At 38.7% G+C, this 24,101-nt stretch overlaps 1 protein-coding gene across 5 annotated transcripts in view; it reads right to left on the bottom strand.

The window, feature by feature from the left end:
- tnk2b (tyrosine kinase, non-receptor, 2b) overlaps window positions 1-24,101 on the bottom strand; it is a 76,534-nt gene that overhangs the window by 29,184 nt on the left and 23,249 nt on the right. The window contains exon 1 of one of the 5 annotated variants that reach the window (XM_055202742.2): window positions 14,926-15,430. The exons of 2 other annotated variants lie outside the window; for them this stretch is intronic. In XM_055202742.2, coding sequence (XP_055058717.2) covers window positions 14,926-14,979 — 54 coding nt within the window. In that variant the 5' untranslated portion in view covers window positions 14,980-15,430. Of the gene's footprint in view, window positions 1-7,864; window positions 8,898-14,925; window positions 15,431-24,101 lie in introns of those variants that run through there. 2 more of the 5 variants (XM_073853896.1, XM_073853899.1) reach the window with 2 other exon arrangements.

Here is a 24,101-nt window from a genome sequence, read left to right as displayed (position 1 = left end):
CACGACTACAAACAAGTCTTTAATCCTCAAGTCCATTCTACCATTTTAACAATGAACATCCCAATTCTCTGGCTACTGTTTTGTAACAAGCAATGGAAAACTATCAATGGAAGAACACTGGCAGTGGCCGAAGCACTGGGACAAATAAGAGTGTGCTACTGTTTTCCATGCTCTGTTTTTTTGCTGCTTTTTTTCTGTTGGAGGAGCGTGTTGGACATCAGCTGCTTTCAATTTTCAATCTCCCTCCCCATGCACTCCTTCACACTAGAGTTCTTTCTCTCTGACACACTTTCTCTACTTTCTCTAGAGCCCTTGTGGTTAGTCACTTCTTAACAACATTAGGGCAGGAAAAATTATTTTACTTCACAAAAATGTCCTCTGTAAAGATAATGAAGAGTTCTTTTAAATAGGAATTTATTATTGTATTTGCACATGTTTTAAGGCCTTGCCAATTTAAATATTCAAGCAAAGAAGATGCAAAAGAGATTTCCATGCACTACTCGTGCACACACAAGGAAAGAGATGAAAGAGATGTCTAGTTAAAATTTCTCCTTATGTTTATAACTAAAGCACGGTACACACCACAAGATAATCTGGCTCAATTTGGGCAGATTTTCCCCCTTACGACAATCCCGGGTGCCTGTCGTTTTCATGGTTGAACAGATTATCTTATCTGATTTTCCTGTGGTGGGCGGAGTGTTAAGAGCGCCCAAATCTGCTCGGAAGCACGTCGGAGGCGCTCCGATTCCAAATCAGAAATATTCAGCATATTGAAAATTCACGATCAGAAATCCTGTTGTGTGGGGGAAACCTTGCGAACAAACGCACACCCACACTGTAGATTGTTACATGAAACAAAATGATACCCAATCAGAAAGCAAGTTGATAATACCGCAGTTATGGTGCAGAAGGCACAGTCCAAGTAAGGGATAATGTAGAGGCAGCCGGTAGTTATTGGGAAATAAGCCCCGACAGTGTGATCAGGACCCGACGCGAAGCGGAGGGTCTTGTATCACACTGAATGGGCTTATTTCCCAATAACTACCGGCTGCCTCTACATTATCCCGCTTATTACACGGCTACTTGCCACATAAGAAAAAAAAACTGGACATGAATATGAATTTGAAACGTTTTATTGGCATATTTGTTTTAAATTAACATTTTTATCCTTCCGCGAAACTTTGCATCGATGCATAAAATGATCGTAATTCCTTATTAAGATCCTCTGCTTCATACTTGTCTGTCTCCATTTTTTTCTCTTTTAGCCAGTCTTTGAGAAGTTTTAATCCCCATTCTGTATTTTTGTGTGTGTTGGCTTCGTAGCTGTCATGCTCTATTTTGTCAAGTTCAGTCTCAGTAAGCTGTCTGTGTCTTGTCGTGGTTGTCCAGTGTTTGTCACAAGATGGCGCCAAACAGACCGTAATCTTTATTGATCTTTATTGGCGCGGAGCGATTTTACTCGTACAAGTAGTCCGGATTATGCGTTATTATTTTGGAGCGGTTATTATTTGAAAAGAACGAACCTGCAAATGTCTCAACTGACCAATCAGAATCAAGCATTCCAGAGAGCCGTGTAATAAAGTGAAATAAACATCAGATGTAAAAAGCAGTTCACAGTATTAATGCCATTGCTTTATGCCGGTCAACCATCATGTTTTTTTACTGTGAAGTCACGTTTGACCAATTCAATTCAATTCAATTTTATTTATATAGCGCTTTTCACAAGTGTTAATTGTTGCAAAGCAGCTTTACATGAGAAGATGTAGAGGAGAACACAGAAATTCAATAGATAATATAAGAAGTAGAGAAAGCGGTTAAACCGTACAAGCGAGCATATTAATAATGTAACGTATACTGTAAAGTGCTAAGTTAAGCCAAAGTTGGCTGACTCTCCCTGGGATTAAAAACCCTCTAGGAAAAAAAACCCAATGGGAAAAAGTCCTAGAAGGACAAAAACCCTTGGGAGGAATTAATATATATTTATATATATATAGAAACGGTAGGGATAGGAGGCGGGTAAGCGAATTAAACTGGTTTAGCCGGTGGTCGTTGGTCGGGCATCGGCTGGTCATCACGTTGAAGGACAGCCAGTGGATCAGTGATGCAATGATCTTCACAGCAACCGGAACTGGGTCTGTTTGTCTCATGGTCCTCGTGGTTGAGGACGAGACAGGGAGAGAAAAACAGAATTCTATTAGCGTAGGGGCCGTTCGCATGCAATGCAAGTGTCAAACATTATAGTGGTTCAAGTCGGCTCGGTTCCAGACAGGCTAACTATTGCGGCATAAGTATATTACCCATATGAGGTATGTGAGTGCTTTGTTCTGGACAAACTAACTACTGCGGGAAATGTACATTTACTGGACATTTTATGTGAATGCTTTGTTAAAGAAGAATGTCTTAAGTTTAGATTTAAATTGATCGACTGTGTCTGATACTCGAACAGTATTTGGTAAATCATTCCAGAGCTCAGGGGCTAAGTAGGAAAAGGATCTACCACCTTTAGACACTTTTGATATTCTAGGGATAATTAAGTGACCAGAATTTTGTGAGCGCAGTTTACGTGATGGATTGTATTCTGATAGTAGTTCTTTAATATACGAAGGCGCTAGGCCATTTAAGGCTTTGTAGGTGATTAGTAATATTTTAAATTGTATACGATATTTAACTGGTAGCCAGTGTAAAGATGCCAGAATTGGACTGATGTGGTCATACTTTTTAGATCGAGTAAGCACTCTTGCGGCGGCGTTTTGAACCAGCTGTAGCTTGTTTACCTGATTTGAATGGCATCCCCCGAGTAACGAGTTACAATAGTCTATTCTAGAGGTCATAAAAGCATGGATAAGCTTTTCTGCATCTGATGCAGACAGCATATGGCGTATTTTTGAGATATTTCTAAGATGGAAGAATGCTGTGCGGCAGATGTTGGCGATATGACTATCAAAAGATAGATTGCTGTCGAACATTACGCCTAAATTCTTAACCATGGAAGATGGCACCACCGTGCAGCCATCTATGGGCAACTTGTAATCTGGCATATTATGTTTGTAGCGATTCGGTTCAATAATAAGTATCTCTGTTTTATTGGAGTTTAGCATAAGAAAGTTTTGTGCCATCCAGTCCCTAATATCACTAATGCAGTCTGTTAGGTTAGAAAACTGGTGGGTTTCGCTAGGATGCGACGAGATGTAAAGCTGGGTATCATCCGCATAGCAGTGAAAACTTATGTTATGTTTCCTGATAATGTCTCCTAGAGGTAACATATATAACGAGAATAGGATGGGGCCTAGAACTGATCCCTGAGGTATGCCGTATTTAACGGGGGAGTGATATGACTCTTCCTCATTTACGTAAACAAAGTGATATCGATTGGTTAGATATGATCTGAACCAGGCTAACGCCTGACCACTGATGCCAACATAGTTTTCTAGTCTATTGAGTAAGATTGTGTGATCTATTGTGTCAAAGGCTGCACTAAGGTCTAGTAATATAAGGATTGAGATTTCACCACGATCGGATGTTAATAGGAGGTCATTTGTAACTCTAAGCAGCGCTGTCTCTGTGCTATGGTGGGGCCTGAATCCTGATTGGAACTTTTCATATGTATTATTATTTTCTACGAATGTGCGTAGCTGGCTTGCCACTACTTTTTCTAATATTTTAGAAAGAAAAGGTAGATTTGAGATTGGTCTAAAGTTATTAAGCTCTCCCTGGTCAAGGTTTTGCTTTTTAATGAGCGGTCTAATAACTGCTAGTTTGAAAGCTGTTGGAACGTATCCTAATTCTAGCGATGAGTTAAAGATATTAAGTACCGTGTCTGACACTACATGAAATACCTCTTTTAGTAATTTTGTGGGAACGGGGTCTAGTATACAGGACGATGATTTGGATGACGTTACTAGTTTAGAGAGCTCTTCTACTGTAGTGGGATTAAATGACTCAAGATGTTCGTTTGGCAATCTAGTGAAAAATGTACTATTGGGTAGAGTGATGGCTGCTTGCGTAGTTTCTATGTTTTCCCTAATAAACATAATTTTGTTAGTAAAGAAGTTCATGAAGTCATCACTATTGTGTTGGAGTTTACTATTGGTTTCTGTTTGTTCTTTGTTTCTAGTCAGTTTCGCAACTGTGCTAAATAGAAAACGAGGGTTGTTATGATTTTCTTTAATAAGCGTACTGAGATAGGTAGATCTGGCAGTTTTAATAGCCTGTCTGTAGTGTTGAACACTCTCTTTCCATGCTGAACGCCATACCTCTAACTTTGTGCTTCGGTAGTTTCTTTCCATTTTTCTAGCTACTTTTTTAAGGGCTGCAGTATGATGGTCATACCATGGAGCCGGCGGTTTTTCTTTGATTCTCTTTTTTCGAATGGGAGCAACGGCATCCAACGTGCTAGAGCAGATGTTGTTCAGGTTTTCTATTATAATATCTAGATCTTCACGATTATCTGCTACATGTTTCATTTGGGACAGGTCTGGAAGAGTGCTAATAAAGCTATCTTTAGTGGTGGAAATTATTGTTCTGGCTAATCTGTAGCATGTTGTAGACTGAGCGGTCCTATCTAGAAGTATTGTGCATGACACAAGGAAATGGTCTGAAACGGCATCGCTCTGGGGTGATATTTCGATGTCATTAATATTGAGTCCGAGTGACAGAATTAAGTCTAGTGTGTGATTACGAGTATGCGTGGGCCCTGACACGTTTTGTTTAATGCCGAGAGAATTTATAACATCCATAAACGCACGTCCTTGACCATGAAAGACATCGCGAGATTTCCGCTAGACTTCCTGTGTTCTCCGTCAAGACTCGTGTTGTTCGTACACTTGTATGAAGTGCATTTTAAAATGTGTGGCGTGCTGTGATGACAACATAGCGGCAATCCACACACTATAGCAGGGGTAGGCAACGTCAGTCCTGGAGTGCCGATGTCCTGCAGATTTTAGCTTCAACACTGATAAAACCATGCCTACCTGTAGTTTTCAGGTGACTCTTTAGACCTTGATTAAATATTTCAGATGTTCTTGATCAGCTGGAGCTTAACTCTGCAAGACATCGGCATTCCAGGACCGACATTGTCTACCCCTCCACTATAGGAACAAAACTAGTAAATCGTAGATTTTTACATCATGTTTGTGGAGTCTCACATTTTGAAAATCTGATTAAGGCCCTAGCTTAAGCCAAGCTTCTTCACAAAAAGAAGTTTAGACTGTAGATGTACAGTAGCATTACTGTTAGAAAGAGCTGAGTTTCAACTCTAACCCAAGACATGAACCAGTTCATCAAAATCTTCAGGATTACTTGAAAAGTAGAGGCAGATGTGTTTGATAAGGCCTGAAGCTACCTTTGTCCTAAGCCAGGGCTTTTCAAACCTGTCCTGGAGGAACCCTAGTCCTGCACATTTTGTATGTCTCCTTTATCTGACTGATCCAACTCTCCAGCTCAGAGACTGTAAGGCCTGAACCAGATGTGTCAGATGAAAGAGACATAAAAAAATTACTTGACTAGGGGGTCCTCCAGGACAGGTTTGACAAGTCCTGTCCTAAACTACATTACATAACATCTCGTAACAGGATGGCTAGAACTAAACCCATATTAAAATGCAGAGAAGAGAAGCTTTGGGTTGCAGTGAACGTTTTCAGTAAAGTGACTTAAATATCTATAGTTTCTGCCAGAGAAAAAATACGGGTTATAAAGTCAACAGGTTTCTTGAATGAATGTCAAAAAGGCTAGAGAACACAATCAGCCCTTTATACTCAAAGTGCTTCCTGTGTTGACACAAAAAAGTCATGGGTCACAGGGTTCAAGGCCTTTTTGACTTAAAGTTAACAATCAATAGATGGACTTCCACTTTCAGAGTACAGTTAAATATTCTCCCACACAGAAATGTCTGTGAAGTCTTAATGTCGCTTCCTGATACATGTCTTTACATCCATATTGCAAATACACAGTCCGCATCCTGCAAACTTATATAATCAACATCAATTTTTACATGCTCTATTGAAAATGGTGTTTACTCATGCAAGAGAGTACTACCATAATGCTAGGGCTAACCAAATAACATATTCTGGTGCCTAGATGTATAAGCAATAACAGTAGTGATATGCTTGGTTTACCCTTCAAACTGTCTTCAAGATACATATATGCACATACAGCATGTATACTGATATTTAGTGGTTCACAAATCAACTTCAGGAATTACAGGTCTCCTTACCTACACTACACTGAATTTCTCTGTAACATTTCACACTTAAGCTGGGAACAGAACCATGCAACATTGTGTAATGTGTATAAAATCACTATTATTATTTTGTTTTGCCGGCTTGCAAAGAGGTCATTGACGTCAAACTTCAATCATACCTCAGAACATACCAGAAAACATCTCTGCTGTGAAAAAGGGAAAAAAACATTTTGTAACATGGATCACCCAAATAGATGTCTAAAGCCACATTTTACTGTCTTCGGATAAGACTGTTTACTACTGGCAGTCATAATCAATTTATTATTTGGTTGTGAAGCTGCTGTTCACTCCCAAAAAAAACAGAATAACAGACTTTTTAACCATTGTGCAATCAATGAATTATGAATAAATAGCTGACCATACATGAAAAATAATCACCAATACTTCGAGGAAAACTTTGTTGGCCAAGGCTAAGGCAGTAAATTTCCATGTGTACCTTTTTAAATCACAGCAGGCCAATCTCCAAAACTAACAATCATTTGGATAAACTTTTTACACTGCAATGTAAAGTAATAGTTAAAATATTTCAAAATATCTAAATCAGACTAGAAAATTCTGCATTCATTGACAGCTTCACAAGTTTTACTTTTCTAGTCTATTGCACTTCATCTGTCTGAGACTATAACGTGACTAAAGAATGAAGTAATTACTACAGACTGAACTATTAACTTCATATCATCCACAACTTTATGACTTTGTCAGACAATCATTCTCAAGTCTTCATATCAAAACCCAACTGCTGGCTCAAGTAAGTGATCTGTCCTTACAGTGATGGTGCCAAAGCATCCTTGAAATGTGTGGTTGAAATCTGATCCAGTCTCTATCCACCTGGTGTATGTATGGTCTGCATCTTAGACCTCTTTTCCAGTTTATATCTACCGAAACATGCTAAATAGTTTTTCTGCATGCCATTGTAGACAATAATAATATAAACTATTAACAAAATAAAAATATTTGCTTCAGCAGGCACCACCAATTAGGCAAAATCATCCACTGGCAGCCAGTGACACGGCAAGAGTGTTTGGCTGTAATACAACACAGCAGAAGCAGTTAAACCGAACTGAAGTCCAGTATCAACAAATAAAGCTTGTGCGGTGTGAAGTAATGCATTTGGTATTAGAAGGCTATAGTCTCTAATCCTAAGAGAAGTTTTGCCATGGTCCCTGTATAGAGGCCATAGGGTGGCTATACCCTATGCATAAACCTCTGGAAGAACATTAGAATTTAATGGCCGTGACAATGTATAAGAAATCAACTACAGACCATGCCAACACTGTGGCACAAGAAATCAACTACAGTACATAAAAGACCTGTCAACATTGCGGTCATGCAACTAGACAGATTCAACAAGGGTGGAATAACAGATCCTCACAGAATACTGCATAATGACACATCTGAGAAACGTTGCATACATAAATCAAGGTACTGGATGGTCTAAAGTTATGCCTGATGTATTATTGGGGTCATGGTTTGATAATAATCATCATTGCACATGTGTAAGACATAATGCGGTTTCACACCAACACAGATGCTGACATGAACCGGCATACACATATACAAGCCAATTCCTGAATTCCCAATTCCCAAATCAATTCCCCAGCATGCAGAGAATAAAAACAGACTTACTCGGTACAAATGGAAATGGGCAAGAAATGGGAATGACTTTTTGAGCTTGTCGAAGCGTCGCATTTTGAAGATTCGAAGATGTATGAATATTCACAAAACAAATTATACTTGGTCTAAAAGACATAGACTCTGCCGCTGGAGAACATGGTTCAGTAAGGGAGCTGCATCAGCCAAGAGCTGTGAAGGTCTCCTCAGTTCGAAGGTCTTCTCAACCTGTGCAGCCCACAGACAACATTCCATCGCAGGACAATCCACATTAAGCTCCTTTACCCAAAGCTCCGCGTTAGAGAACGCATGCCAGAAAAATTGTATGAGGGGGACTGAGTGGGGCGAGGCAAAAAACACCAAAAACAAGTCTGCCAAAGGGAACTGTTTACTTGGCAGCCTAGTTAGAACATCCAGAAATGTTACACTCCAGACTGAAGAATGAGACAGAAGTGCAAGGTGAAGTACTCCCTGTTGTGCGAATAGAGCAATCCTGAAAAGAACTTCCAGTGAGTTTTCCGTGTCACTATTTATCCGCTCAGTCTAGCTCCAATTTCTTCTCTTCTCAATACCCTAACTGGTGGTGAAAAGAGTCTCCATAGCAAAAAACCAAGATAAAATGTTGTATCGCTAAGGTCTGCCTAGCTAAAATAGGTACTTCTTTTTTCCTCAGTGTGTGCATGTTTGTCAGAGGGGGACGTGTTGATCTGGAGCAGGAGGAGCATCTAGGCATCTAGCTTTTTCTCTCTCTCTACAGAGTGCCTGTTCTCTCTCTCTCTCTTTCAGCCCGTGCCCGGGACAGACACTGTATGGTATTCAGATGGAGGAGCATTTGATCGCGAGCCAAAAGGTCAGATTTAACTGCAGGATGGAGAGCTCATTTCCTGTGTTCCTCCCATATGTTGGGCTCTTAACAAATCCCCCGCCTGAGCACCACCATATCCCCTCCTATCTCTGACTCGCTCTCTCTCACTTACCAAGCCACAACTCTCTTTTATATTCCCTCTCTCTATCTCCCCACTCTGGTCTAAGTTTGACTTTTCTTCTTTATTTGGTTCGCTTCGTTCTCCTGCCTCAATCCCTCTGAAAATGTTATCTCGACCTCCTGTAAACAAACCCATTCCCAATTTTTCTCCTCCCTCTTCCTCTTCCCCCTTCAAGCTGTAAAGGAGACGTTTTGGCTTCATCATCACTAGCAGAGTAAACCGTTCATGTTTTATTTATGTCTCTTCCGAACTAAACCAGATGTACCACATCTTCTGGAATAAACAAAATGTACATTGTGGTTGAGCAGTGTTTCTTTTTTTCTAGTTCTAGAGAGAATATGAGGTGACTAGGGACTGAGGTAGTAAAGCAGAGCCCTGTGTGTCATAAACGGTCTGACTCGAATAAATCCTTCAACACAAAGAATTTCCAGTGCCGCTTCACACCGTGCAGCTAATGCAGCAGGAATGTTCTGGTGACTTATCGAAGAAGAAGGAGCTTTATTTGAGAGAAAGAGACTAACAAAAAATGTTGTAATGCTAGCACACAGCTGTGAATGAGAGGAAGCGTAGGTCTCAGTGACTTAGCTCAAGAGATTTGGCTGTACAAACCAGCTGCAGAACAGACATGATGACACCTACTGTATCACAGTGTCTGATCGATTCATCTAATGGTACGTTTCTTTGTCACAGGCACCTTTTGGTTTGTTGACTCAGGGCATCGATATTAAATCTTCATGCTAATTTCTTTTAAAAAGTTGTTAAATAAAGATAAAGCATGCATACTCTCGGATATTGTGTGAAGTCATTGCACCAGTTGAATCTTTCAACGCTAACCATTTAAAATTACAATCCAAATATACATGACGATTACCCTATGAAGACTTTCTTCAGTGTGTTTGTGTTTGGTGAACTGCAGTAACCATTGACCGCAGCACAACTTTTAGACCGGATGAACTAAATTCGCACTACAACTCCATATTTAGCACCTCACAAGAAAAATCCACCCTCACTTCTAGTTCTGATATTCAGCATAATCAGCCAGTCCTACTCGGTTAAACCCTTAAGATATTATAAAAATATTGCATTATGTTTGTAGGTTTTATTTTACACAAAAACTATAGACAGGGTTCCCACACCTTAGTTAACTTCAAATTCAACGACCTTTTAAGGACATTCCAGATCCAATACCCTCAAATTCAAGGACTAAATGTGGAGACAAGGTTAAAGTGAGAGCAAGATTACATTACCTTTTAAGATACATTGTTACTGTTCCCTTTTAAGGGAACTCATGCTGCGTCACTGCGGTGACACTTTGACTACGCCTCCAGAGGTAAGTGCGACTGAATGTGTATATCAAATTCAACCAATGATGAGGCTTAACAACAAAGACAGGGTAATGCGGAAGCCAGAAGGTATATTGCCATCTCAAACATTGCCAAAGACGGCGTTACAGGGACGCAGAAAGTATGGCAAGGGAGAAGCAGCGTCTCGTTCCCTTCTCAGGGAACAACAGTTACATATGTAACCTACCCAGGGCGTTTTCATTTGTCAAACACAACTATGCAAAAAAGCATTTTGGTATAAATCAACATTCGCATACAGAAGATATAAACATGTAAAGTTTACAGTTTAGCATGTGTCCTTAAAAAGTCTAGAATTTTAATGATATTATCCTACACTACACAGGAAATAATATGTATTTTTTTTCCAGAAAACTTCTCCAAGCACTTTAAATTACCTGTATCTATGTATGTATATTTTTAAAAATGTCCCAGGGCCTTGAATTATTTCCCCCAGATTCACAAACTTTCAAGGATTTCAAGGACCCGTGGAAGTCCTGTATATAAGTTGTGTTGGTCCTGTTGATCACCAATTTTCAAGCTGCAGTGCTCTTAAACCACCAGAGGGCAGCAATCTCAAAGAGATGCTTGCAACCTGTGGCAGCTTTAATGGACACAAGGTTGACATTTTATTCAGACCAACCCTGCATCCCAATTTTGCATACCATCAGCACCACATAGATGGGATGTACTAAATCTAATTTTTGACTACTTTTTTAATACACTCAAATGTCTATACTTTTTTTTATACCAAAAACAGTACTTTTAAGGCATAGAAGTAGGCAAATTGGGATGCAGGGCACTCTAGAAGATATTTGTGTATTTATAAATTAATTATGTCACAGTGAAATAATCAATATTACAGACATGTTATATTGAAATACAGGATTGAAAAGTAAATGTGATGCTTCCACATTGCCTTAGCTTTATCAGTACTGTTAAACAACTTGCAATATTACAGTATTTCCAGCAAATGTATGCCAGAAGGACCACTTACAAGCATACACACAATACTGAAGGCACTCTAGTCTAGAGCTCTCTTTTTCGTTTTTTTACACCCAGAAAGCCGCTGATATGCAGTCTCTCTCACGTGCACTAAGCTATTCACAACACTTTGACTGGAGGTCCCACTGTTAAATATTCAAATGGAAATGTGAATGATGTAAAGTGAGGAAAATACATGCTAAAACAGAGTTTAAACAGATTACCACATGAATAATTTTAACAACAATCCCATAGTGCTTCACAATTCAACATTGTAAATAATACTACATATTGTATGCAGGTGACCTAAACAATATTATACAACAGTTCTTTCTGGTTCTCGAATCTGATTGGCTAAGAGCTATGCGATATTGTACTGATAACGGCACTGTAACCGCTTCACCTTTCGTATCATTCCGCCACCTAGTGAATGGAGCTCCTAAACAGGCTAATCTCTGAATGGAAAACTGCAGGCACATACAACCGTGCTGTTTTGAATCACTCTCCGTGTGTCTCATTAGTTCACTAGCTCATAAAGCAGTCTGTGAATCCCCAATCGGAAGTTATTATTCCGTCAAAGATCAGCGCTTTTGGATGTTACGTTAAACTTAATGGGATTAATGTCTTGTCACATCGTGTGGACACTTGGAAAGAGGAATGTAAACACTCGGTTTTTCTTCTGGAGCTATATCTCTTATCAGAACGCGAAAACACAGTGGAACTGCAGGGAAGCACCGCGGCTTTTAAATGTGGACATTGATCATTTATTTAATCGAGACGTGACTATTAAAACATGTTATGAGATATCGCCACTGATATATTTATAAGCAGCATGCAAAAACATCTCTCTGACACTTATAAAAAACAGTTTTATATAGTACTAACAAGAACGAAGTCTAATAATAATCGAGTGCTCGTATCGCGTTAAGAGTAAATGGGAAACCAATAGTAACATTAAACAAGTATAGTTTTATTAACTTTTACCTCGCGCCAAAACAATAACAACACAAAAGACACTAAATATGAATAAGAAAACAAGTAATAGTTTTATCATGACACCACATACTGCTGATTTGATCTCATTTTGACCATAAAAAACAAACAAGGCGAATATCAGAGCCAGGGAATCCCTGTCAAAGATGTAGCCCAGAGAGGGCGGTGGTCAGCGGGGCGAGTGAACATTGACGTCCGCTCATGCTTTGGTTCTCATACGTACCGAATCTCACTAAGCAAACGTTCAAACAGGCGCTATCTTTACTAATCGACTGTAGATTTAAATATAATAAATATATATTCTCTACTGAACTAATCTTAAAACTACACTTTGTGACCAAGAAACGTTAATATAAAGAAACGCCTGTCCGTCCATTGAGTTATGAGATTTAAAGCAGCCGAAAGTGTTACCTGTCATTCTGGCAGCCCTCAAATCCATGGCGGAAGAAGTAGTTCTCAAACAAAGAGGCTTTTAAAATTACTTCGTTGTTGTTTTCTAGTTTTAGTTTTTCAAACGTGTGCCGTCGAACTGTTGTATAAAAGCAATATCGCTCTCGGAGTCGTGTGATATAGCTCTATACCTAATCACAGCCGTGATGATATAGAGCTATATCACACTCCTACTTGAGCGATATTGCTTAATCACAAACTGGCTATCATATAGACGGTTTCATCAGACGCACGTGATACACGTCTGGATCCGAACCTTACTTCCGGTTTCGCTTTTTTAATGGTCTAACTAGTTGCTAAACTCATCTCTTGAACAAATGCCTCGTCGAAAAAAAACAAATGTTTTGGTTTCCTAGGTAATCTATGCGGTTTTTTGCTTGTTATATAAATAAACTACGTTTAAAGAACTTTGTTGTTATTTATTCTTAGCGGAGTTTACCGGAAGTTCATGCAGACCGCGACAGCCGCTTGTTTATGTTGTTACTGCTGAAACGGTCTATAACTGGTTCATATTTTGCCAATATATCTGTTTGATATTTTAATGTTGGTTAATATTTTATATGATAAAAATACCATATTTCTTTATAAGATACACACTGATGAAATTAAACTGGGTAAACTAAGGCTCAATCACTGATCCCAAATAATCAGTATACAGTGTGTTTGTAGGTCAGGGATTAGACCTTTTCACAGCAGCTTTGAGATCAAGTCAGGATGAACCCTCACAGTGTAATTTTCCCTCTTTCACAATTAAAGATCACAGCAGGAGCTAAGCTTACCACACACAGAGATAAACACCCCAAAAGTCCGCTGATAATTCACATAAAATAAGGAAACAGCTGAAAGAGACTTGTTAAGAGGAATGAGTTCATCACACAGAGGCAGAAACACAGCTGGACAGACAAGAACAGAAACATGTGCACAAAGACAGTGTAATAAACTGCGCAGAGACCGTGTAATAAACTGAATAGGAAATATCATCCAGGACAAGGAGAAAAATATAATTGATGACCGAGGTGTGTGAGGTTTAGTTTTTTTCTGCTAAACTGCAACATCATCTGGGCATCTCAATGACTGGATGAGGTAATAGTCAGTGGTGTAGTGCAGGGTATACAGAGTATACCCACTCCTTTATTTAATGGCATGGGGTATATCCACTTCTACTTTAAAAAAATTGGGACATAAATTAAAAGTATAGACCCCTTCAAGGTTTGTAAACATTGAATGACTATCGGGTGCTCGCGCAGCATGGGGTCAAACTGTTCATACCATTTAGGTTTTCTAGTTTAATCTAACAGGGCTGAAATATGATGACTTACATGAAATGAAGTGAGCACTACAAACACAAGCTTCTTTGATCTTTGCATTGTCCCAGTATGCACGTTTAATTGCTTGCAGCCACAGATGTTGTATTTTTTGTTTTTGAGATTCTGCAGGAATCCCGAAAAACTTAACGCCAGACCTGGTGCGATTTTCACAGCCCACGACGCAAGTAGGCATTTTTGACGATAGCGAATAATACGCAACTTAATCTGCTTTAATGACTTTTCTGACCCCGACATGCGCAGTGGGAACCGCCTTTGACGTGAACTGTGAAGGGGTCTATACCCACTTCCTCCATGCACCAATACACCACTGCAATGGTTATAGCCAATGTTGTAGTCGAGTCTAAGTTAAGACCAAGACCAGAGATCAAGTGGTCTTTGTCTTAACTTAGACTTGACTAATCTGGAGTTTAGTAGTGCCTTTTGTTTTAAATGAAGCCAAATAAATTACTACAGAAAACCTTTAGAAGAAGAAAAAATACTTTAGGTTTTCAGATTTAGCCAACAGATAGGATTAAGACACCACTAACATTTTGGGACCTGACACAGACATCATGCAGAGCAAACAGTGCTACATAAACATACATGCACTTCCATACTTCTGACTAGAAATCAGCCTTTAAAATGACAAAATCACTAAATCTAGAAGCATACAACCTCTTTCCAGTGTCTGGCTTGAAACACTGAGATAGCAAATCTAGTTGCAAATTTAGAGTACCTACCACCATGCTAATGTCATGTGAGGATTCACTGCTTGTGGGTTAATGTAACGTCTTACAGACACACTGACACACTTACAGACATTCAGATTTCTGCTGTGTTTAATCAACTAAAGTATTTAAATTTTACTATATGTGATTAACAACAAACATACATAAGTGGGTAAAATGTTATAGAGCATCAAATAAACATTCAACATAAGTAACATACCAACAAATTTGTTATCAGTTATCTGTATAGTCTAATTATAGTACATTAAAAGAGCTGAGGTGTAATACCTCATCCTCATCGCAATCGCTGGGCAGACGCTGGTATTCTGCAGTGTCCCCCATGTTAAGGTCAAACGAAGAGTCTAGCTGCGTTGCTCATCGGTCCTCACATTCAAATGGATATGGGCACAGGAGACGCCAGTAATCTTTACTCTTAGGTCCTTGGTGCTGTGTCAGAAAGTATTGGTTTGTGAACCCACGATATTAGTAAGAAGACTCCATCACATCCACAAGCACTTCCAAATTCGACAGTGCAGGCAGATCAGACATCCTCCTTTCATGAGCTGTTTTTCAATCGGGCTCTTTCAGCGAGTTATCTGAAATGCTCCATCTCTCCCCATTCCCCCTAGAAACAGCTGTGTGTGGTGGGAGTTTTTTTTAATGAAGTCCTGATGGCTCAGCTGATGCCATAAACTAATCCCTTGTTATTGTTGTCATGTTTTCTTTTTTAATTTCTCCCTCCTTCCCCCTGTTTTTTTAAGCCTTGGTTGCCGGTCTCTGCTGCTGCAGTGAGTGGTTGCCCCCGACAACAGCGGCTGCCTCATCAAGTGCACTCACCAGTGAGCAGTGGGCTTGAGGCTCTTGACCAATCAAAAAACAGTGTGGCTCTTCTTCATGGTGACACTTTAATCCAGAGAGCGAGTATGCTCGAGAGAGAGAGGGAAGCGAGAAATAGTAAAATAGGCAGAGAGAGAGAGAAATCAGGGTCATCTGGGAGCTCACAATCCATGCAATTAAATGGATGAGAAGGGAGGTAAAAGGCAGTCTGTTTGCTACCTACTGATCCATCCACACTCTAAAGCCCTTTTCACACAGACATTCCGTAAAATACACGGGAAAGGCATCTGAGATTTTTCCGGGATCCTTAGATTTTTTTGTTCATTCACACTGCCATGACTACCCTGCATCTGATGGTCCCGGAAAGACACGTACCGCCCTCTCTTCTACGCAGCATCTGAAGTTTGCATATTATATATTATTTCTCTCTCCTCGCGTGCGTTTTTGTTTATGATAAGATTATAAAGGAGCGCGTGACGCGCCGTTCTAATGCTGGTGAATGATCTCAGCTTCAGAGTGGATATTTGACGAGCTCCCTGATCTCTGCTTTAATACAGTTTTCAGACATTTCTCATCGTGATTGTTTATATGCAATTAAAACCCGCATTTTGAGGAGCTGAACGATATATCTTGTTGGGATGACACGTGGGTATTTTCGTTTATTATAGCTCAAATGAGCACGTGACGTGATATTCTTTTATGCTGCTGAATGATCTCCGTTTCAACGCAATAAATCACAAGCTAATTTACCTGATATCTGCTTCAGTCCAGTTTGCTGACATTTCTCGTCGTGAATGTTGTAAATCCCTCATTTTAAAGAGTTGAACCAACTTCATGTTACCATGACCCGCGCGTCCACACTACGGCACGTGCGTCATTGTTTATGCGTCTCATTTATAATTTCCTGATAACTGCGTCAATATAGTTTGCAACATTTCTCATGGTAAATGTTTATATGCATGTTATCTCTCGTTTTAAGGAGCTGAACCATAACTTTTGTTGTGATGATGCGCGCGTCCTCACTACAACAAGCCCATTGCGGCATTCTTTCGGCTTCTTGTTCAGACAGAGGGTTATCCGTGTATCTGACTAGGTCCTCTTTCCGGCAACGATCCCAGAAGATTAACGGGACGAGTTTGTGTTCACACAGATGCTTGTCTGGCAATTTTACGGGCATTTTCTGGGACCAAAGGTCTGTGTGAATGGGGTTTAAGTCGGAGCAGGCTTAATGTGAGACCATTGCTTGTTTTTTACTCCACTCAACCAGTGGTCTTTATTCACTTGACCCTGTGAGGCAAAGTCTTAACTAGGATACAGACGCTGTGTCAGCTTATGACGCTGTAAAGTCATGCAGAACAGATTTTTCCAGCAGTTCAAGTTTGTATGACTATGTCCAGGTAAGGTTTTCCATCCAAAACATGCAATATATCGTATTTTCCAGACTATAAGTCGCACTGGACTATAAGTCTTTCTCCGTTGTCTTCAAGTTAAGGTTTCAGTTAACAGTTTTTTTCAGGGGTAGGCTACAGGAGCAACATAGCTCCCTCTCGTGGCTGTAGACGGTCATGTTTTCTTTGGGTTCATGTTAGTCAGTATGAATTAATTTTGATATACAAGTCACACCTGACTATATGTCACAGGACCAGCCAAACTATCAAAAACGTGGGATTTATAGTCCAAAAAATACGGTAAGCAGGCTGTTAGCTTCCCGTCTTGACACTGCAAACTATGAATAAAACCTTTTTCACCACTCAGGTGTAAACACAAGATTGTAAACTCTGTTCCTCTGACAACGATCACCATCACAATGCCAAGACTCCATCTATGGAGCTGTTTATACCTGCACTGTAAAAAATACTTTGCTGCCTTAAAATTTTTTGTTGAATCAACTCGGATTTACAAGTCATTTCAACTTTCTATTATTTATCCTGACTAGAGATGAGTTGTTATAACTACAGATAAGTTGTTATAACTTATAAAATTAAGTTGACTTTTCTCAACTATATTTTATAAGTTGTGACAACTCATCTCTGTTGACATAACTTGTAAATCTGAGTTGATTTAACAAAAATTTTTAAGGCAGCAAAGTATTTTTACAGTGTGGTATTAAGATGCATTTTGGTCAGTCGGATCACAAGTAGGGCTGGAACGACGCGTCGACGTAGTCGATTACGTCGATTACGTAATTACGTCGATTTGCCGGAAATGCGTCGATGCGTCGCATTGTTTACGTTTTCAAATGAAGGCGGCTTCAGCTCCGACCGGATAATACAAGTGTTATACCAAACAGCCAGAACGTGATCAAACGTGTGGGAATACTTTAAGCAGAGACCAAATAAAACACATACTGTGTAAAACTGAAATGGCATACCACAGCAGCGCAACATTTGTGCATGATCATCTTAAAAGAAAACAACCTGGAGCTCTTCGACCTCAAAATGACGCGACGGCAGCGTAAGTATTTGAATTTTTACAGTAAGTTTTTATACAACAATAGAATCAATGCAGGCATATATTGTGCTTAATACAGCTGTGATTACATCTTAGTTTAATACGAGCTGCGAGACGCCTGACAGACATGACATTGCATCGCGTCTGGGCAGTATGTTGAAACAGTAAATAAAGAGCGGGACATGTTTAACTTTTTATATTAAGAAGTTATGAAATAATAAGTTACTGTTACACTGAGATAGGCATGTGCCCGCGTGCACTGAAAGCCAGCTGGCAGCGCGGAGTTCCCATAGCTTATAGAGGGGTTGCAAGTTTACAAACATTGCAGGGTGCGCGCGCATCCAGGAGGCAGAAAGCCCGATTGGTGAGCTGATTCGCTACTGCAACAACCTTAATTATTGAAGCGTTCTTTATTGTTTGTATATAAATAAGACTTGATTTTAGTTGGATCTGTTTTTCTGTCTTTATTTTTACAGTGTTACTGTGATACATGTATGAATTATAATGTTATAATTATAATGCTAGTAACGTAATAGTCGCATCTACTGGTATGTTAACATCAGGCACCCAGCACTGACTCTGTTGGTACTATTTTCTACGCAAAAATTCCTTGGCATTTTGACTTACAGACACCGCTACTAGCACACAACACAATGCACTTCTCTTCTTTCTGCCTCTCGGTTGCGCGCGCAACCAGTTAGTGACGTCGCCGTGCAACCGGTCTATTATGTGCGCAGATATTATAAAAGCTCGTCTCGTTAGGTATTCCTGACATGCGTTTATTTAAAGTAACAGCAGCGTAAACGCCGTTTATAAAATATTAGAAGATCATACCAACTAAATTTGTATTTACCCGAGACTTAAGAAAAGTTAAATGTTAAAGTTGATGCTAAATGAGAATGCAGTAACGTTACTACTGATAGTAATAATATTAACAGTAATAATATAATGGTTACATTTTATAATAAGGGTTCATGAATCCCAATGAACTTATTTTTACTTCAGTCTAAACTAATGCTGAGTAAATGCATGTACTAATCATAAACTAATGAAGAGTCATCATTAAGTACAACATGACATGTTTTTTAGTTAATGTATTAATAAACAATGATTTCATGTGAGTCATTTTGTAGTTAATGATGACTCTTCATTAGTTTATGATTAGCACTAGGGCTGGAACAATAAAGAGCAGGACATGTTTTTATATTAATAAGGAGTTATTATTCAGTTTGATTTATTTTTATTTTACTTCTTTAATATTAATATATTTTATTTGTTTAAGGTGAATAATGCCCCTTTTGCACTGTTTATGTTAGGCTGAATTAATGTTGGACTTGTTTTTATGTGATTTGTTATATTTTCCTTGGCACTGGCAATGTTTGTGTATTTGTTTAATTGAGAAAATGCTTCAATAAAATGTTGGCATTAATACACTGTTAACCCAGAAATTGTCTTTACTCAAACAATCAAAGCAAAATCATTAATATTTTCTGTTTTGAAGCCAAAGCTTAAAAAGTTTAGTTGATTTAACTGTTAACCTTACAAAATCTATTAAACTAAAACATTCAAGTAAAATGAACTTAAAATTATTAGTTCATGTTGTGAGGAATACCCATAATCCTTTGCGCCTGACTATTTAGATTTTTCACAAATTAAAAACTGATAAGAACTTTCACTACTTAAATATTTGTTAATAAAATGTCATATAGGTTCAAGCTCTTATATTATTGATGTTGTTTTGTTGTAAATTATAATTTTGTGAAGTCACCGTTCAGGTGATCAGTGTTTCCGTATGTGAACCCTGTTCAGAACATTTTATTGTATTTCTCTCCACAGTACTGACAATGTATGTCAAAACGCATTTTTGTTTGTTTCTGTGGAGAATCACGTTTATTCAATGATTGACTTAAAGTCAGTCATTAATTTTTTTTATAATACCATTTATAACATCAAAAGTAATATAAAGTGATAAAAACTAAAGTTGTATGCAATAGGTTTTCTCACACATTTCTAGTAATGTCATCTTATTGGAAGAAATTAAAACATTAAGTACATTAAACTTAAAATTAATTGTTATTTCAAACAGGCAAAAGTAACACTTTTAGAGCAACGAGTTTCCATAAATTTTTTTAGGTTCAATCAACCTGTATAGGCTTACAGTGTAGCAGATGTTACATTTATTATTTGTAAAAAAAAATCTTTAGACTATTCGATTAATCGAAAAAAATAATCGATAGATTTATCGGTTGAAAAAATAGTCGAAATTTGCAGCTCTAATCACAAGTGGACGAGAGACACATTCACGTTTACACCTGGTATTGTAATCAGTTTCTTTTGTCCCCTTTTGACCGTTTCTGTCCTGATTACTTTGAGGGGGTGGTCTGTGGGGCCTTTCATTTAATGCAGGAAAAATTACAGGTTTAAATTGACATGCAGTAATATTATACAGAGTCCACATGTAAGAGCTTTTTACTGACATTTCAGACCAATCAATGAAAATAAGCACAAACAACTTTCAAATGCTTACAAATTGAAACAAAAATGAAAGAGGCAAAGAGCAGCTGATTTAGTTTTATCAATGAAAGCCTAAAGATTGCGTTGAACACTGTGGGTTCGCGTTAGTAGTCAGGTCCGATGGAAAAACATTGTGCTCTGTACATCACATTAGATCCATAAGTGGAGAGTAACATATTTGACCACATGCACGTCTACACCACAAAAGCAATCCAATCAAATGCGTTTTCGACTACCTCTGTGGCAGAAAATACTGTCAATTCAACAATTCTTCACCATCAGTTGGTCAACAGCATGCCAATAAGTGGTCACTCCTTCCCACGATTTGTGTCGTTTTTTATTTTTTTTTATTTTCCCATCACCTGCATACACTGTGCACTAAGGGAGGGCTCAACCTGTGTACTGGCATATGATCATTTACTCTCTCTTTCATGCAAGTCAGAGTGCCCCAAAGCTGGCATTAGTTACACAATAAACAAAGTTATATTAATATGCCAAAAAAAATGAATGTCAATGCTAAATGTTAAATGCAAAAAAATTGGTAGCACTTTATTTTTACAGTATGTGTACATATATGGTAAATATGTTGTACTTGCAGATAAATGTGTGGTACTTACTTTTGAGTATCTACATGGTAATTCAATGGTATCATTACTGTACTTACCAGTGGTTCATACTTGGTAGTTATTATTATTTAACTCTACAAGTACTGGGTAATACCAGATACATACTTATAGTGTAGGTAACTAATAAGAAACACTACTGTAGTTACAATACATAATACAATACATTGAATATACAATATAAGTATTTAGTACTTACAGATACGTGTGGGTTACTGACAGGTACTTATAGTGTACATATGATAACTAATAACAAACACTACTGTACTTAGAAATTGTATGTACATGGTAAGTGTAGTACGTACAGGTCAGTGTAGTAAATGAAAGGTACTTATAGTTTATGTATATGATAAGTAATAACAAACATTACTGATGTGCCATTTTTTGTACACAATATCTTTGTCCTTTATTGAACTTTTGAAAACTAAAGCATTAAATACCATACACATTAACTACGGGGTACATTCACTAGTAGGTCCATAGTAACTGCATGGATGTTCTCATCTGTTACTCTGTCCCTCTGTGTGCTCCCAAGCTTTTTGTGCACCAGGACTCTCTCTCCCTCTCTGAGCAGATGGCTGAAGCATCAACAGCAATGCCATTAAATCCCACTTCACCCACATAGCCCCTTCCCCCACCCACTGTTAGGGGATATTCTCCTGCTGCCGGGCCAGAACCGTACACATCAACGTGACACAGACAGTCGAGCTTACCCCTACACTGTCTTCATTCATGGACATTCTTCAGGATGATGCTGGCCCATTACTATATTTTACTTTGTGCTACTCTTAAAGGGTCCAGCCTGCTGGTCAGTGCTTTACAGAAAAGTTCTGTAATCATCACGATTCAACAAAGTTTTGAAACAAAAAACGTTAAACAGCTCTTCCTTTCATTCCACATAAAATGCTCACACCACCATGATATTAGCTACCAAAACTATAACAGAAAAGTAATGAGAAAATAAAATGTTGGTGTATGTTACAGTTCATCACCATGGTGCTTCAAAGCCATTCAGATCAAGCTTTAAAACAGGGCTATATGATATCCCATGTGTGACATGACCACTCACACAGGTATGGAAAATATATTAAGCCTACACCCTAAACACCATACTAAAAAGGGAATGGTATAACAATGTGCAGACTAATACATCAACCAGCACTAACATTTAGCCTAGAAATCAGATTTCCAAAAGCTGTATGATACAAAAGAGATTAACTTTTGATGTATTAAAATGTTCACATGACAATCCGATCAGGCTTTTGTTACTAATTTATTGCTCACTTCCCTTCTGCACAGGCGCCAGAGATGCTAAAAGCAGACCTGTACCCCAGATAAAGGAAGATAACTGAGGCCCTTATATTAAACACTGTTCTAGTCTACACGCTGTAAAAAGCATCATACATGATGTAGAAGAAGAAATCATTTATGGAGCATTACAGGGTAGAAGAAAATCACAGCAAGCCACAAAAGTACCATTAGTGCAGTATTATATTATACTAATTCCTATTCATTGCTTCAGTCATCTCCAGTTGAGAATAAAGATGTGAATCTACCACTGGAACCACGGTTACCGCCAAAATTGTTTCTTATTGTAAAATGATAAATCTATTAAATAGGGCTGCGACGAACAGACGACGATAGGCCGCGCTGACAGCTTCGGGCCAATAAGAAAGTTTTTTTTATAGATGACGCGTTTACCCCTGCACTGTTTACAGACAGACAGCACACATGTGCTGCTTAAAAGTCGAGCACACCTGAAGTTAACATCCACATTTCTTCACCAAAGTTGTTTCAAACCGCTTTTCCATCTATTTGTCAAATTGCCGACGTCCTTAGCACACCCTCTGTGATTTGCAGACGACTTCTTAAGCAGCCTAAGCGGATATGCAGCGAATATCAAACCTAAGACTAACTTTACCTCGCTCCTCTGTGAAGCCTAATGTGCAAACTCAGGTTCCGTTTGACGCCGCCTAATGTTGTTTGGTCACGAGTAACTTCGCGACCGTCAGCGTTTGCCACAGATGTGAAAACAACAAAATACGGACCGTGGATATTAAGTCATAACCCGCCATTGTTTACAAATACGACACTGAGCTCACTGGCCGCGCGCCACAGGTAACTTCCGCTTTTTCTCAGACTTTACTGCTATTTTGATATGTGTGAATGATGTCTTACTGGTAAAAAGACGATACGTCACTGCATGTGTGAACAGCACGTTTTTGTATTTACTGGTAAATGCATTCTCTGGTAAATTCATGGTAATAACAAGCAACTCCTCAGCCTCACGGCCGCCTCCCGCAATGTTTGTTTTCACTCCGCACGTAAACAGTGAATTGGGCACGCACAAACTACCTCATCAACTAGATTTATCGTTGTTATCGCGAGGCGACAGATTTTCATCGCGATGATAAATTTTGATGGTATATCGCAGACGATAAGATATCGCCCATCCCTAGCTCATTCCGACTCATTTTGCCAGCACGGGTCACATATGTCATAATAAAATAAATTAGGTGGAATCACAGTGCTGATGGGATCTTCATTCTGCTATTTAAGGAGAGAGAGCAAAAAACAGGATGATAGTATATTATCAGTGGATTATTTTAACTTTTCATAAATGAGATTAACAAAGCGGCAGTGTGCCAGGAGAGACAATTCATTCTTAACACTCCTTCGAAAGAGGAGGAATGCAAATACTGTATTGTAAACATCAAATGTTTAAACAATGACACTATGCAAACTGACTATGCAAACAGAAAAGAGCAAAGCAAAGCATGTAATCGCAAAATCAACCAAACAATCTACTAAAACAAAGAGTTTCATTTTTAAAAGTTAGTGTTCAGTGCATAGCCTATTATCACAGCCTATTATCCCTACTTTCCAGAAAGCTTTGCAGTTACATTTAAGGATGAGCACATGCACACATAGTGTCAAGTGCAGTCTGACTAATCTCTGTGTTTGTGGCATCTTTCTTTGGAAGCCCTGTGAAGCCATGTGAGCCAAACTAGAACCAATGCAGTATGTGTGAAAGTGTTC

The sequence above is a fragment of the Misgurnus anguillicaudatus genome, chromosome 2, assembly GCF_027580225.2.
Source record: "Misgurnus anguillicaudatus chromosome 2, ASM2758022v2, whole genome shotgun sequence".
Lineage (NCBI taxonomy): Eukaryota > Metazoa > Chordata > Actinopteri > Cypriniformes > Cobitidae > Misgurnus > Misgurnus anguillicaudatus.
This window is presented reverse-complemented; position numbering and strand designations above follow the sequence as displayed.